The sequence below is a fragment of the Hydra vulgaris genome, chromosome 09, assembly GCF_038396675.1.
Source record: "Hydra vulgaris chromosome 09, alternate assembly HydraT2T_AEP".
In the NCBI taxonomy this organism is placed as follows: Eukaryota; Metazoa; Cnidaria; class Hydrozoa; order Anthoathecata; family Hydridae; genus Hydra; species Hydra vulgaris.
Window position 1 is genome coordinate 54,792,845 of NC_088928.1, and position 13,440 is coordinate 54,806,284.

Consider the following 13,440-nt stretch of genomic DNA (forward strand, 5'->3'; position numbering starts at 1 on the left):
CCATACATTGTTATCACATGTAGCGTAAACATTTGATTAGGGTCAATCTATTAAATCAAAAAAAGTGGAGATAGAACTTTATTATTCTTAGGTTACAAAGTATGCTGAGTAATTTACTTGTACTTATGTTATTACTTGCTAAATTGTCGGCACACGTTAGTTTGCACTTATACCAATTCGTGCCCAAGTAAGATTTTGATATAAGCTTGCACTTAAAAAAGGTTTAAACGCAAACTTATATTACAGTATATAAATATACTAATATAAATTATTACTTATAAATATAATATTAATACTTATAAATATAATATATTAAAACTATTGAATATTTTACATATATAAGTTCTGTTCAAATAGTGCGAAAAAATTGATAAAATATTTTAGTAAAAACTAAAAAATTTTATCAATTTTTTATTTAATAGTGAATAATTTCGTATTGTAATAAAGCATTTTACGAAATCAAACTTTTCTAAGTTAATTTTTCAGTTTATCAACTGATTTTATGTAAACAGGCTTTTGGAAAATATCTTCCTCCAATGCAACATCATCTGTTTCAGCAGGTAGACTGTTAAACGATGCAGCGTTATAACAAACGTTTTTTTCGTCAATTTCAAAGTTCATGAAACATTCACCTTGAGACATAATTTTATCAAAATGTTCACGCAGTTCTGTAAAAGTAGGTCGTTGTAATGGATCTTCATTCCAACAGCGCAGCATTATATCGTAACTTTATTAACAAAAAAAAAAGAAAAAAATCAGTGGAGATGAGAGATATTTCTTTACAATCGTAAAAAGAAAGTACGAAAAAGAAATTACATCTCTTCAGAACAATTTTCTGGTCGACTCATTCTGTAACCAGATTTCAAAAGAGTGAGAAGCTCACGATTATTTATTCTGGGATAAGGTGTACCTCCTGTAAAATAAAGACAAAAAAAAATAAAAAATCAAAGCTAACAAAAAGTTATGATTATCAAAAATTCTGAAATACAAAACTTAAACATTCACCTAGCGTAACAATTTCAAATAAAAGAATGCCATAAGACCACCTAAAACATAAACTGTATAACTTACATAAATTGCATATTTTAAAATACATTATATTATTAGTTTATTTTTGATACAAGTATATATCACAATGAGTTAATTTTAATATGTATTAGAAAGAAAGTATACGAAAACATTTAAACAAATTTGAATTAAAATTTAATTTTATTTAAATTGATTAACTAGCTTACACATCACTGCACACCGTGAACACTTGATCAAATATGGCTTCAACTGACATCCACTTTATCGGTAACCGACGATTTTTACTGCTCATGTAATTCAACTCGTCATTGATTCTCCGTGTTAGCCCAAAATCAGATATTTTTACGTTTTTCTCAGCACCGATCAAGATATTTCTTGCAGCAAGGTCTCGGTGTACTAATTTGTTACATGAAAGATATTCCTAAAAATAAAGGCTTAACTTAAGAGAACTAAATGAATGGCATCACAAGAACTCGTAAATGTTACATCTTTTGTTTTGGTAATTTTTTTTTAAATCATCTTGTTAAAAAACTATCAAAGTTAAAATCTTTGTATGTTTTTAACGAATGGTATTGGTTTTTATTTCATAAAAACTAAATCTGTAAGAGATGTTTCATTATAAACAAGCAATTAGTATAGAAAGCTATAAGTCTTTTTATGGGAGTCTGCTGAAAGAAAGTCCATGACCCAAACAAAAACGAGAAGTATCAGTAGTATCAAAATTTATAATTCTAAGTGTTTGTTCAACTTATCTCCTTGTGATTGTGGACTTTTACTAGTAGCTTGCAAAGTGCTAAACTGTATTAAAAAAATTGTTAATAAATTGGTATATAACAAGTTAGGCATTAAAAAAAAATTATACTATAGTATATAATTAATAAATTTTAAATGTAAACTTTAACATCAAGTTTTCACAATACCCTGCCAGTTTTACTGTAATGTTTTTGCACAAAAACCAAGTTCTTATAACAGATATGATTTTATATGGTGCTACAAGGTTTGCTATAAGTGATTTTAAAACGCTGGAATGGCAACAGCTGTGTTAATAGACTATGGAATTGTAAAAGAATGTAACAAATCATGAACAATAATCAAAGAAAAAGTTTTGAGAGAAAAAAATAAAGTACAAACAGCATTAAAATCTAGTTGAAGTTAATGAGTCTACAAATAGTCTATATTAGTCTAAATTAGTACATTCTGTCAGGTATAGCACAGATGAAAATCCATTTATTGCTGCTTTAACAGAAAAAGGAAATTATCTAACATTTACAGCAGGATGTGGCCTACATCAAAAAAATACAGCTCTAAAACTCAGGTGTTGGTTCTAAGGCTGGCTGGCAGTAAGGTTTCCCAAATTCTGTGGTAGCTCTCAGAGTGACTGATTCCATCAACAACTGTAAAATATCAGAGTATTACCAGAGCCATGTCGAGCATAGATTGTTTCTCATCTAGTACTTTTGTAAAACAAAAAACATAAAAAACCATCATTATAACTTAACTGATAAAATATATTTTCAACAGCTAGATTATTATCCTTCTTCTCATGACGGCACTTTTTCAGATGTAATTTCTGGTCATATTGAGCAAGTTTTTTTCTAAAAAACAACAACTTGACAAACAAAACAGAACTGTGCAGCAGAGCAATATCAGTTATTATCGTGACAGAGCATTATCAGTTAATATGAAAAAATTGTAGTTAGCAGTATGAAGGTATGAAATTGGTTTTACTAATCCAAATTGCTAATTTTAACATCCAAGCTATTTAAAAGGATACTCAATATCATTAATACTTCAAGTCAAACCATAACAATAAGCGATTTTATGGATTGGTGAATAATGGATACAGCACAGCAAGACAAATAAACTGCAATATTAAAACTGTTAAAGACAAATAATAAACACTGCAATATTAAAACTGTTAAAAACAAATAATATTTCTTTATTAAATAATTAAACAAAACAGGATTGCTAGTAAATCATAATTTTTAAGAAAGGTTTTGAATGTGTATTTTATTTTATTAAAGTTTTTATGTTGAACAATCAAACAACTTTGCTCCATAAGTTGACTCAAATATACTATTATTATTATTCAATACCAACAATAATCATAATATATCATGTAAAATAAATGAATTATATCAAGCTAAGCATGAAAAATATCTATAGGGCATATTAGGCATTGTCAAGTCTCAAGATTTCAACAATACTAATCTAAAATAACTTTCATTGTGGCAAAATTTAGTTGAGCCAAAGTATTTAACTTTTGTGCTAAACTAAAATTTCTTAAATTTTAAAGGCTGTAACCTTAAAATTTGAAGAATTTGTAACCTGTAAACAATATTTCAATAATCATAGAAACAAACTTGCAATAAAAAGAATACCATTCCTGCTGCAACTTGGCATGCAATACTGATCAGATCATTAGGTGTTATTAAACCAATTTTATCTATAGTAAATTCATATGGCACGCATTCAGTAGCGCAGTTCTCACTTATTTTTGTCTAGAAAAAAAAAGACAAAAAATTAAAAAAATCAAATAATTAAAAATAAAATAAATAAAGACTTGAAATAAAACCTCGAGAGTTTGTTGATAGCTTTGGGTGTACATAAAATTTACTGCTGACTCTCCATTAAGTTTGGATGTACAAAGCTGAAAAAATTAAATACATATATAAAATGTCACTAAAATTTTACACTGCTTAAATTAAATTTTACACTGCTTAAATTTTACTTGGCATTAAATGCCACTGATGATTGCATACTAAAATAGAAATAGAGAGGAGCATCAGATAGAACTTGGAAATGTATAAATAAAAAAAAAGAAGAAAAAGTTTATTACTCCAAACATTAACTACACATTTAAATGCTCACTTTAAATGCTAAAATCTACATAGTATACATAGTGTCATATAGACCAAAAATCCATAGAAGTAAACTATATTTATTTTATAAAGAGTATGTGCAAAAAGTGCTTAAAGAAGTGATCTCATGAATGATTGCAGTGCTTAGAAGAGGTGATTGCATAGCTTATTGCATTTGAATGCTAACTTTGTTGTTTACTTAGTTGCATATAAAAATAAAAGTTTGCAATTAGAATTTGAAAAATAAATTTTAAAAAATTTGCAAATAGAAAAGTTCACAAAAAGATCACAGAAAAATTTCTTATTACAATTATGTAGATGTCTTTTCCCAATTTAATAGATGCAAATAATTATTTTTTGCTTTTGAAAGATTAAACAGAAAGTATTTATTTACTTAACAATAACAAATTCCTGTCATAAGAAAAGCAAAATAGATTACTGACTTAACTTAAAAACTTACTGACAGTTTTTCAATAAAAATCTAATTTAATCATATTAATAAAAATATTTGTTTTTATTTTAATCATATTTAGCAAACTGTTAGTTTTTGGTTTGCCAGTATAGGTATCAAATATATTTTCTAAAAAGCCTGAAAAAAAAAAATTTGTCTATGACAACAAGTAAGAACTTGTTACCAGCATTTGTAAACTACAAGTAGTCATAAAGCTGGTAGCAAGTAGTATGTTACTTATTTTTAAACTGGTAACAAGTAATATTACCTGTTAACAGCTTTAAAAAAAAGGTTTTAAAAACGTCGATTAAGAACTTTTTGTGATCAGCTTTGAATCTTTTTATTCTAATAGTATTATTTGCCTTTTACTTTTAATGATAAAAATACCATTAAAAATAAAAATTTCCTTAATGATGACAAATGCTACAAAAAAAGAATTCTAGATTTTTAATTTCATAACTAGATATACATATATTATATATACATGTTATATATATCATATATCATGTTATGCAATATTATCATTTCATTTATACTATACCATATTATATTTAATTCAAAAGCTTGAAAAAATCTCACTTTGGTTCGTTTATTTCTCAAAAACTGCAACAAATCTCCATTCTCCATAAACTCAACAATTAAGCATAATGGTTTTTTAATGGTAGAGCAACCAATCATATTCACAATGTTTTTATGAAATCCAAATTCTTTCATGAGAACAATTTCTTCTCGAAAATCATTCAACTCTGATAGGTTAGCATTATCTGAAATAAATAAATAAAAAAAAGATTTTAATGTTACAATATTTATTGTAATAGATATTTATCATAAAAACAGATTATTAAATATTTCAAAACAAAGAAAGATGTTTAGAAACAAATATAGATACGGAAAAAAAAACTAAAAAAAAATGTTAAACTCAGAACTAACCAAAATAATTGATATTTAAAACTCAAATATATCTCATTTATATGATATTCTATATTTTCCTATTTTTTAATATCATGTTTCAAATATTTTTGAAACATGATATTAAAAAATATCATGTTTCAAAAATATCAAAAACATGTTTGGTTATAGTAAGTTACACAAAACTTAAAAATTTCTTGTTCCTTAAGAACAAATACTAGCAGTCTTATTATAGAGATCAGTTTTTTGTATCATAGAAATTGTTTTGTCAAGAAGATAAGTTCTATGATCTAGCTAAAACTTTTATCTCATATTTCTTCTAAACCAAATTTAGCATTTCAGTTCTTATTGTTATCTTTTGTGATTTTTTAGGCAGACATGGGAACTTTTACTCCTAAATTTCAATCAGTTTCAAGTTAAGTCTTGCCTTCCCATAGTTAAACCTCATCTACCCATAATTTTTAGCCTCACCTACCCATAGTTTTTCTTGTCAAGCTGCTATTTCTTCTTATAATTCTTTTTTCATCATTTTAACCAAAACAAACATCTAAAGAATTAAAGTCAAAAAGGTATGGCGCTAAGGTCCATTAATCCCAGATTACTGTCTTATAATTTATATTAGTATTTAAACTTCAGATACTTTTGAAAAATGTAATTAATAAAATCATTCCATCATTCATGTTTTAGTCTTCTTTATAATCAATTGTGGTAGTGGTGTAGTGGTAGAGTGCTTGCTTCACAAGCGAGAGGTTCCGAGTTTGATCTCCACCATGTCCCTAGCAGTACCATGCTTAACTTGTTTTTCCGCAAAACAGCCTTGTTTGTCAAGGTTGGTGTTTTGGAGTTAAAGATTTGAGAGGGGGTTATAACCATATGTATATGTAGCCTCCTCTTCTCTAGCGGTCTTCTCAGCTTTGGGGAGGTGAATTAACATTAAAAAAATATCACCAAAAGATCAACCTAGTTACAAAAAATGTTTCCTCTAATGTTAAATTTAATGACCATCTATTAAATCTAATGACCATACTTTTACTGTGATTTCAAAGAAACAGGTTAATCCACTGTTAGAGAGCCAAATCACTCTTTAGTCTGTTGTTAAAGTTTTTGGTCCAAACAACTTTCTTGCTCTTTGGACCACTTCTTCACTTTCTTGCTTTTGGACCACTTCTTCACTTTCTTACTAAAGTGCAAAGTCCAAAACTTTCTTTAGTTGTCTCTAAACTATTTAACAAGCTAATTAACAAATTTACTATTTAACTGAAACTTCAATATGGCATGTGTGGGCCAAGTTTAAAAAAAGATCGATGATGAAGATGAGACCCCTCTAACTATTGCTTTGAGTCATTATAATTGTAGTATCAAAGTTATCCTTTATGAACAATACTTTCTTTTCTTAAAGGTAACCTCGGTGTACTGCAAGGCTCCATTTTTGGTCCAGTATTGTTTCTAATTTATAATATTAATAATAATCCTACTTTTTAAGTAGCTTCATTTGCTAATGACCCAACTATAGTGCTGACAAAATATCATCACTTTTTAATTGCTTAGAACAGATAACTAATATTAAACGCAATCTCTATTCTTTGACAGTTTGGGATTTGCAATGGTTGAAATCTCTGTCCATCTTCATAAGGTTGTATTTCTTTTCTCCCTTCTACAAAAAGTACATTTTAATTGCATGATTTTACAAGTAAATGTTATACTCAAAAAAAACTTTATTTAACTTGCTTTTTATCTTAATTAACAATCCTTTGAAATTATATCCTACCCTAATGTTTTCCTGACTGTATGTGACTCATGACAAGTTTTACAGTATGTGACTCATGACAAGTTTTACATCAAACTCATTCTAGCTCTTCTACTCTCTTCTTTTCTGTTAACTCACATTTTAATTATTGGTTGCTTGCAACCTTGTTAGAAGTTTTTTTTATTAAAAAAAGGCTTTATTAAAAGCATAAGTTGTACAAATAATCTAATAAATAAAAAACCTTTCAAAAGTTTTACAGCAACGTTAATTACAGCGTCTTCTTTGATATCAAACATAGATAATATTTGATTAGCTTTCCCTGTTTTAGAAATTGCCATCACACTTATTTTAGCTACGTAGACAGTACCAAAAGCTCCTTCCCCAATTTTATTTTCTAAGCTGATACATTCAGGAAAAATCTCCCAATCATCTTTTGGTAATAAATCAAAACCAATGCAGTTTCTAAAACAGACAAATATTCAAGTAAATTCTCTGCAATGTTTAATTTACCAACAATCTTTATAATAAAAAACCATTTTTGATTTATATTTTTAAAAGTACAACATTTAAGGTTTTATACTTTTTAATATTTTTAAAATTAACAATTTTAAAAATTTTAACATCTTAATAATGGTAAATAATAATAAAAGTAGATAATAAAAAGTAAAAAAGTATTTATAGAATGGACTTTAGACTGTTTTGGACTTTGGACTGTCTATAGACAGTCCAAAATATACAGTTAATTAGTCACTTTCTTTTTAAGAAAAACTTTCTATATAAAATTTTTTTACCTAGGGTAAATTATCTACCTTGGTTACCTCAAGAACCTTAAACATAGGTAGGTCTCTATTATTATTATCATTTATACTATTATTATTTAGACAGCTGTGGTGCAGTGGTTAGAGTTCTGGCTCAGAACCAAGAGGTTCAAGGTTTGATGCCGGCTCAAGCCCAATAAGTCTAACTGGATCTTCAAAAAAATAGCAAAATTAAATAAACATTTAAAAATTATAATTACTTTATATAAAAATTATTTTAGACTTTATTGCATAAAAAAATATGAGTTTTAGAAATAAAAAATAAAAAATTAACTTTTCTAGTCTTCTAAAAAATAAAACTTTTTAGAGATGTTTTTCTTGAATATAATTATAATTTTTGAAATTTTTTATAACATTTAATAAAAGCTTAGATAACACTGAAAAGTGTAAGATATGTAACCCATTTTTCAGGTGTTATCAAATAAAATATTTTATTTACTATCTTACATAAAAAACTTATTATTTTATTAGAATAAAATATTCCAATTAAGAGTAAGCACAATATTAATGAGAAGTTTCTATGTGTAAACACAATATTAGTGAGAAGTTTCTATGTGTAAGCACAATATTAATGAGAAGTTTCTATGTGTAAGCACAATATTAATGAGAAGTTTCTATGAACTTTCATACACATAAATTTTTAATCATAAAGTGTATGCAATCATTATTTAATGAAAAAAGTGAACAACTTAAATTTTTCTTACTCAATTTTATGAATTTCAGGTCTCCATATTGATCGCAGAGATTTTATTTTTTTTCTATGAACTCTCAACACAACAAAAACAGCAGATATAGTTAGAGAAAATAAAACTGGAGCTAATATTGCAACTATGATTATGTAAAGTTTGCCTAAATAGCAAACAAATTGTTAATTAAATTCAATTAGTAATATTTCATCAAATAACGAGTTTAACCATTTATATGGGTAGATTAAAACATTAAAGTTATCCGCTAAAATTAAAACTAATTTGAAAAAATGGAATAATACAAATTTATATTTGTAATAAAAGTTTAGGAATAGTTAAATAAATTTAAAATTTTTTTTAAATATTCCTAAACTTTTACAAAATAATGAACTTAAAATTTAAAAACTTTTCACTAAAAACATAATAACTAATTTAGTTACCAATTTTTTATATAAAAACTACAATTTAAATTTAATAAATCAACTTACTGCTTTCAGATAATAAAGATGGTGAAGCTAAAAGTAGATGCAATATATAATAGTTTTAAAATGTTTTGTAGCAATACCTTTTAATATTTCAAACACATTTTTATATTATTTAGTTTTTAAAAAATCTTTCTGATTGCAACTTATACTTTATTATTTATGATGATTCAAATAAGATAAACAAAAATACCACTTTGAGAACCTTGTGAAAGCAACATAACTAAAAAAAAAAAAAGTGTTATTAAAAAATGAATTATTAGCTAAGGTTTTCTTTCACAGCATAATCAAAAAAGAACAAAGAAAAAAATTTATTTTCAAACAATGTATTCAGTCATAATTTAAATACTTAAAAAAGCCTATTAGCTCGTGATTATAAAGACAATTATTTACTGGGTAGAGCTGCAAATTATTTTATTTTATTGCCCTAAAATGTAGTCAATTTTTGTTCAATGAATGTCCTAAAACAAAGAGTCAACCAATGAGAGCAAAACAATTAAACACACAACTATGTTAATATGTTAAAGTATGCTAAATAAAGACTCACTAAAATAAACAAACTAAACTAATACTAACAATAGTATTTAAATCAATTTTGTTATCATCATAATCATAAATGCACTTGAACTATTTTTTAATTATATTAAAATGACAGGTTTAAAACTTGCTTTTAAGTGTAACAAATTAGGAGATCTTCTGATAAAAATGCTAATATTGTATATTTATTTGTTGTTCAATATCATAAATTAATACATAAATTGGTCATAATTTCCACAACAAGCTTTAGTACTTAAAAGACATTTGTGTAAGACACATGTAATTAGTAGTATTCTAAACTAAACTATATGATTATATAAATATATCTTACGCAAAGATCATGAATTTGCATAGTTCATAAAATGAACAAATTTTTGCTTATTTCATGAATTGGAATGATAACATTGCACAATTCACAGAATGCGCAACTGTTTGCACATTACACAAAAGTTGCAATTATAATGGTACAAATATCATGAACTATAAACTTTAATTTTGAACTGCAAACTAAATTTTTAATCTGTTTTTCTATATAAAAATATCGATAAAAAAATTAAACTATTTAAAGAAATAAAATTGTCTATTTGCTCAATTCAAACTTTTTGGATGCAGTATTATTTGAAGCAAATTTCTTGTTTAAAAACTGTATCCAACCCAAAATGAGCACAGATCAAAAATTAGTAAAAAAATTTTGTAGTTCCTAAAAAACCATTTGTTTTGTTGTTTATAAATTTTTTTAAACCATGTTAGCCAGATTAAACAAAATTTCACCAGGGGGCCAATCTTTTCTTCTATTTTAAAGCTGTAAGACAATGGAATTTATTTGGTGGCAAAGTCTGAGAATAATGTCTTCATTTTCAGACACTTTGTACAAAATAATAAAATTTGGCACTTATAACTTTATTTGGTGGATATTTCCAACCTACTTTTGAGAAATTAGGCTTATCTAACACGGGTTACCTTGAATGCCATAGTGATTACAAAAACTGTTTTGTAGTTTTTAATAATACTCATTTTTGAATCTACGAGATTGTTTTTCCTATGGAACCGAAGTATTTTAAAGTAAACTGCTAATTTTGTTGCTTTTGTACAAGATATCTTAAAGTTTAAACAATTTAAGAACATCACTTTCATATCATACCTGACCTTTGCACAAACAAGAGGTCTTGCAATATATACTATGAAAAAAAACTTTTATTATAATAAATACTTATATTATAAATAATATTATAATTATCAACTATAAATTTAAATATAAGTATTATTTTTTTTGCTAATTTTAAACTAAATCTCATCTTTTAATTACCAGTTTTTTTTTAAATTTTATTATCTATAAAAATAAACAAATAAAGATAAACCAATGAACACAACTTTCAAATTAAACAATTGATATAAAGATAAAGAAAATATAACTTTATAACAAAATAATATCTAAAAATTTTGGACTCAAAACAATAACTAATTCTGTCACTTTGAAAAAAAAAAAAAAAAACCTCCTGCTCAATTCAAACTGTTTTATTGATATGTATTAAACATTTATGTGTATCACTCACTATTATTTAACAATTATGGCCATATAAAGGATTTAATTAAGGTACTTGATGATAAGACTCTCTTGTCTTCTACAAGTAATCCTTTACAACAATGCATTTTGCATTGACAATGCTTAACTATACTATTAAGTTTGCTGCTATAATATATTGTTAGACTATAGAGATATAAACTTTCAAATATTGGCGCAAATAGATTCTGATGTCAAATTCAGTTTATTTTTTCATCAATTTCAAAATTTTTCCTTTATGCGTTCCTGTACCAAAAAAACACTGTGCTTATCAATTTAAGAAATATGTAGTACCTGGCTTTCACTTATTATGATAGATCAATTACCACTTAGGGTATTGTAAAGTGATTTTTTGTTGGTCTATGAGGTCATATCCAGTTATGCTGCAAAATTTATAACTTTTAATTCATTTTTATATCAAAATGATGTTTTTAAAAAAATACTATTATTAAAGTACCTAACCTTAAATGATTATGTATACAACTTTTGATCTATTGTTGTAGATAAAAATAGATCAAAATGTATCAATGTATTTCAAAAAATATACATAAACACATCTTTTGTGTGGTCATTTTAGGTGCTTCAAGAAGACTAAATAGTCCCATCACGGAGCACTAAGGACGAGCATGTTGCAAAATTGGCTCATCAGGTATTGAACTTATCTCTTGATTCTGAAGCAAACGCTGTAACCACTACTTTATATCTGCTTTAAGTTTATATGTATGTATGTATGTATGTATGTATGTATGTATGTATGTATGTATGTATGTATGTATGTATGTATGTATGTATGTATGTATGTATCAGTGGCGGATCCAGCATTTTTTGGTCTTTGAGATAGCTAACTTCCAGACATGGAGCAAACTCCAAACATTTATATGTTTATACTTATGTCAAATAAGAATGCTTTGCAAAAAATTGCGATGATTGGAGGCTGGGAACAAAAAAGCCCCAATTTTTGTGCCCCCCCTGCCCCAAACGTCAGAGCAACACGTTGATAAAATATTTTTTGTACTGTTTTTAACTAGACTAATATTCATCGATAAATTTTAAATATCATAGTAAAATATTTTAGCTTTTAAAAGTTATGCCCATATAAAGTTTAAACCCCCCTCAATTTGAGGGGGTTATAAATTTTATATAGTCATTATTTTTGAACACTTAAAGATAATACTATGAAACTTAAAATTTATCGATGAATATAAGTCTAGTTGAGAACAGTACAAAAAATATTTTATCAACTTGTTGCTCTCACGTTTGGGGCAGGGGGGGCACAAAATTTGGGGTTTTTTTGTTCCCAGCCTCCAATCATCGCAATTTTTTGCAAAGCATCCTTATTTGACATAAGTATAAACATATAAACATTTTGGTGTTTGCTCCATATCTGGAAGTTAGCTATCTCAAAGACTAAAAAAAGCTGGATCCGCCTCTGTGTATGTATGTATGTATGTATGTATGTATGTATATATATATATATATATATAGGGTTAAACGAGACAAGATGGCAAACAGGGCAAGTCAGCTTTTCATATAACTCAACAAAAAAAACTTAAAAAAAAAAACTATATTTACATTTTGTATTTTAAAACGCTAATTGCTTTTTTTAAATATTGTCAACACAATTTCTACAAATAAGTTTACTTTTAGTGCTTAAAAAAACAACCTTGCTTTTAGTTATTCATAATCGATGGTATCCTTTAGGTATTTTTTTTAGAATCACATTTTTGCAACGCATGTTTATTTATTGATACTTTAGAGTAGTTTGTAGTTTTTAAAATTTTATAAAATTGGAGGTATAAATTAATTAATAAATCATCTTGCCCCAGTCACGTGACTAAATGACAAGTTTATGAACTTTTTATTTTAATTTTTATTTCAAATTTTTCTAATTGCAAACTAAAATTCATGCAGGCAATGAATAATCAGGATCTTTTTCTTCTTCTTCTTTTTCTTTCGGCATTTCCTGTTTAGGGGTCGCCACAGCGGATCAAACTCCTCTATCTAGCCCTGTCATGAGTGTCCTCCACTGACACACTAGCCACTCTCATATCCTCCACCACTGCATCTATAAACTTCCTCTTAGGTCTACCTCTCCTCATCTTACCTGGAAGTTCCATCCCCAAAACCTTCCTGCCAATATGTGCAGTCGAGGCGCAGTGGTTAGAGCGCTTGCTATATAACCAGAAGATCCGGGTTCGAAACAAGTTTTGGACATATATATATATATATATATATATATATATATATATATATATATATATATATATATATATATATATATATATATATACATATATCCTTCTACCCACTCTTTTTTGAATGGACTTTTACAAAAACTTTATTTGGAGTAGCTTCTGCT

At 26.7% G+C, this 13,440-nt stretch overlaps 1 protein-coding gene across 2 annotated transcripts in view; it reads right to left on the reverse strand.

The window, feature by feature from the left end:
* Nucleotides 1–398: 398 nt before the first annotated feature.
* Nucleotides 399–13,440, reverse strand: part of LOC100200642 (uncharacterized) — a 111,713-nt gene continuing 98,671 nt past the window's right edge. For both annotated transcript variants that reach the window (XM_065806072.1, XM_065806073.1), the window contains exons 23-33: nucleotides 9,177–9,206; nucleotides 8,990–9,016; nucleotides 8,520–8,664; nucleotides 7,239–7,459; nucleotides 4,921–5,105; nucleotides 3,605–3,679; nucleotides 3,411–3,530; nucleotides 1,236–1,450; nucleotides 1,006–1,046; nucleotides 817–913; nucleotides 399–727 (exon numbers count right to left, since the gene is read on the reverse strand). In XM_065806072.1, the coding sequence (XP_065662144.1) occupies nucleotides 475–727; nucleotides 817–913; nucleotides 1,006–1,046; nucleotides 1,236–1,450; nucleotides 3,411–3,530; nucleotides 3,605–3,679; nucleotides 4,921–5,105; nucleotides 7,239–7,459; nucleotides 8,520–8,664; nucleotides 8,990–9,016; nucleotides 9,177–9,206 (1,409 nt within the window). In that variant the 3' untranslated portion in view covers nucleotides 399–474. The remainder of the gene's footprint in view (nucleotides 728–816; nucleotides 914–1,005; nucleotides 1,047–1,235; nucleotides 1,451–3,410; nucleotides 3,531–3,604; nucleotides 3,680–4,920; nucleotides 5,106–7,238; nucleotides 7,460–8,519; nucleotides 8,665–8,989; nucleotides 9,017–9,176; nucleotides 9,207–13,440) is intronic.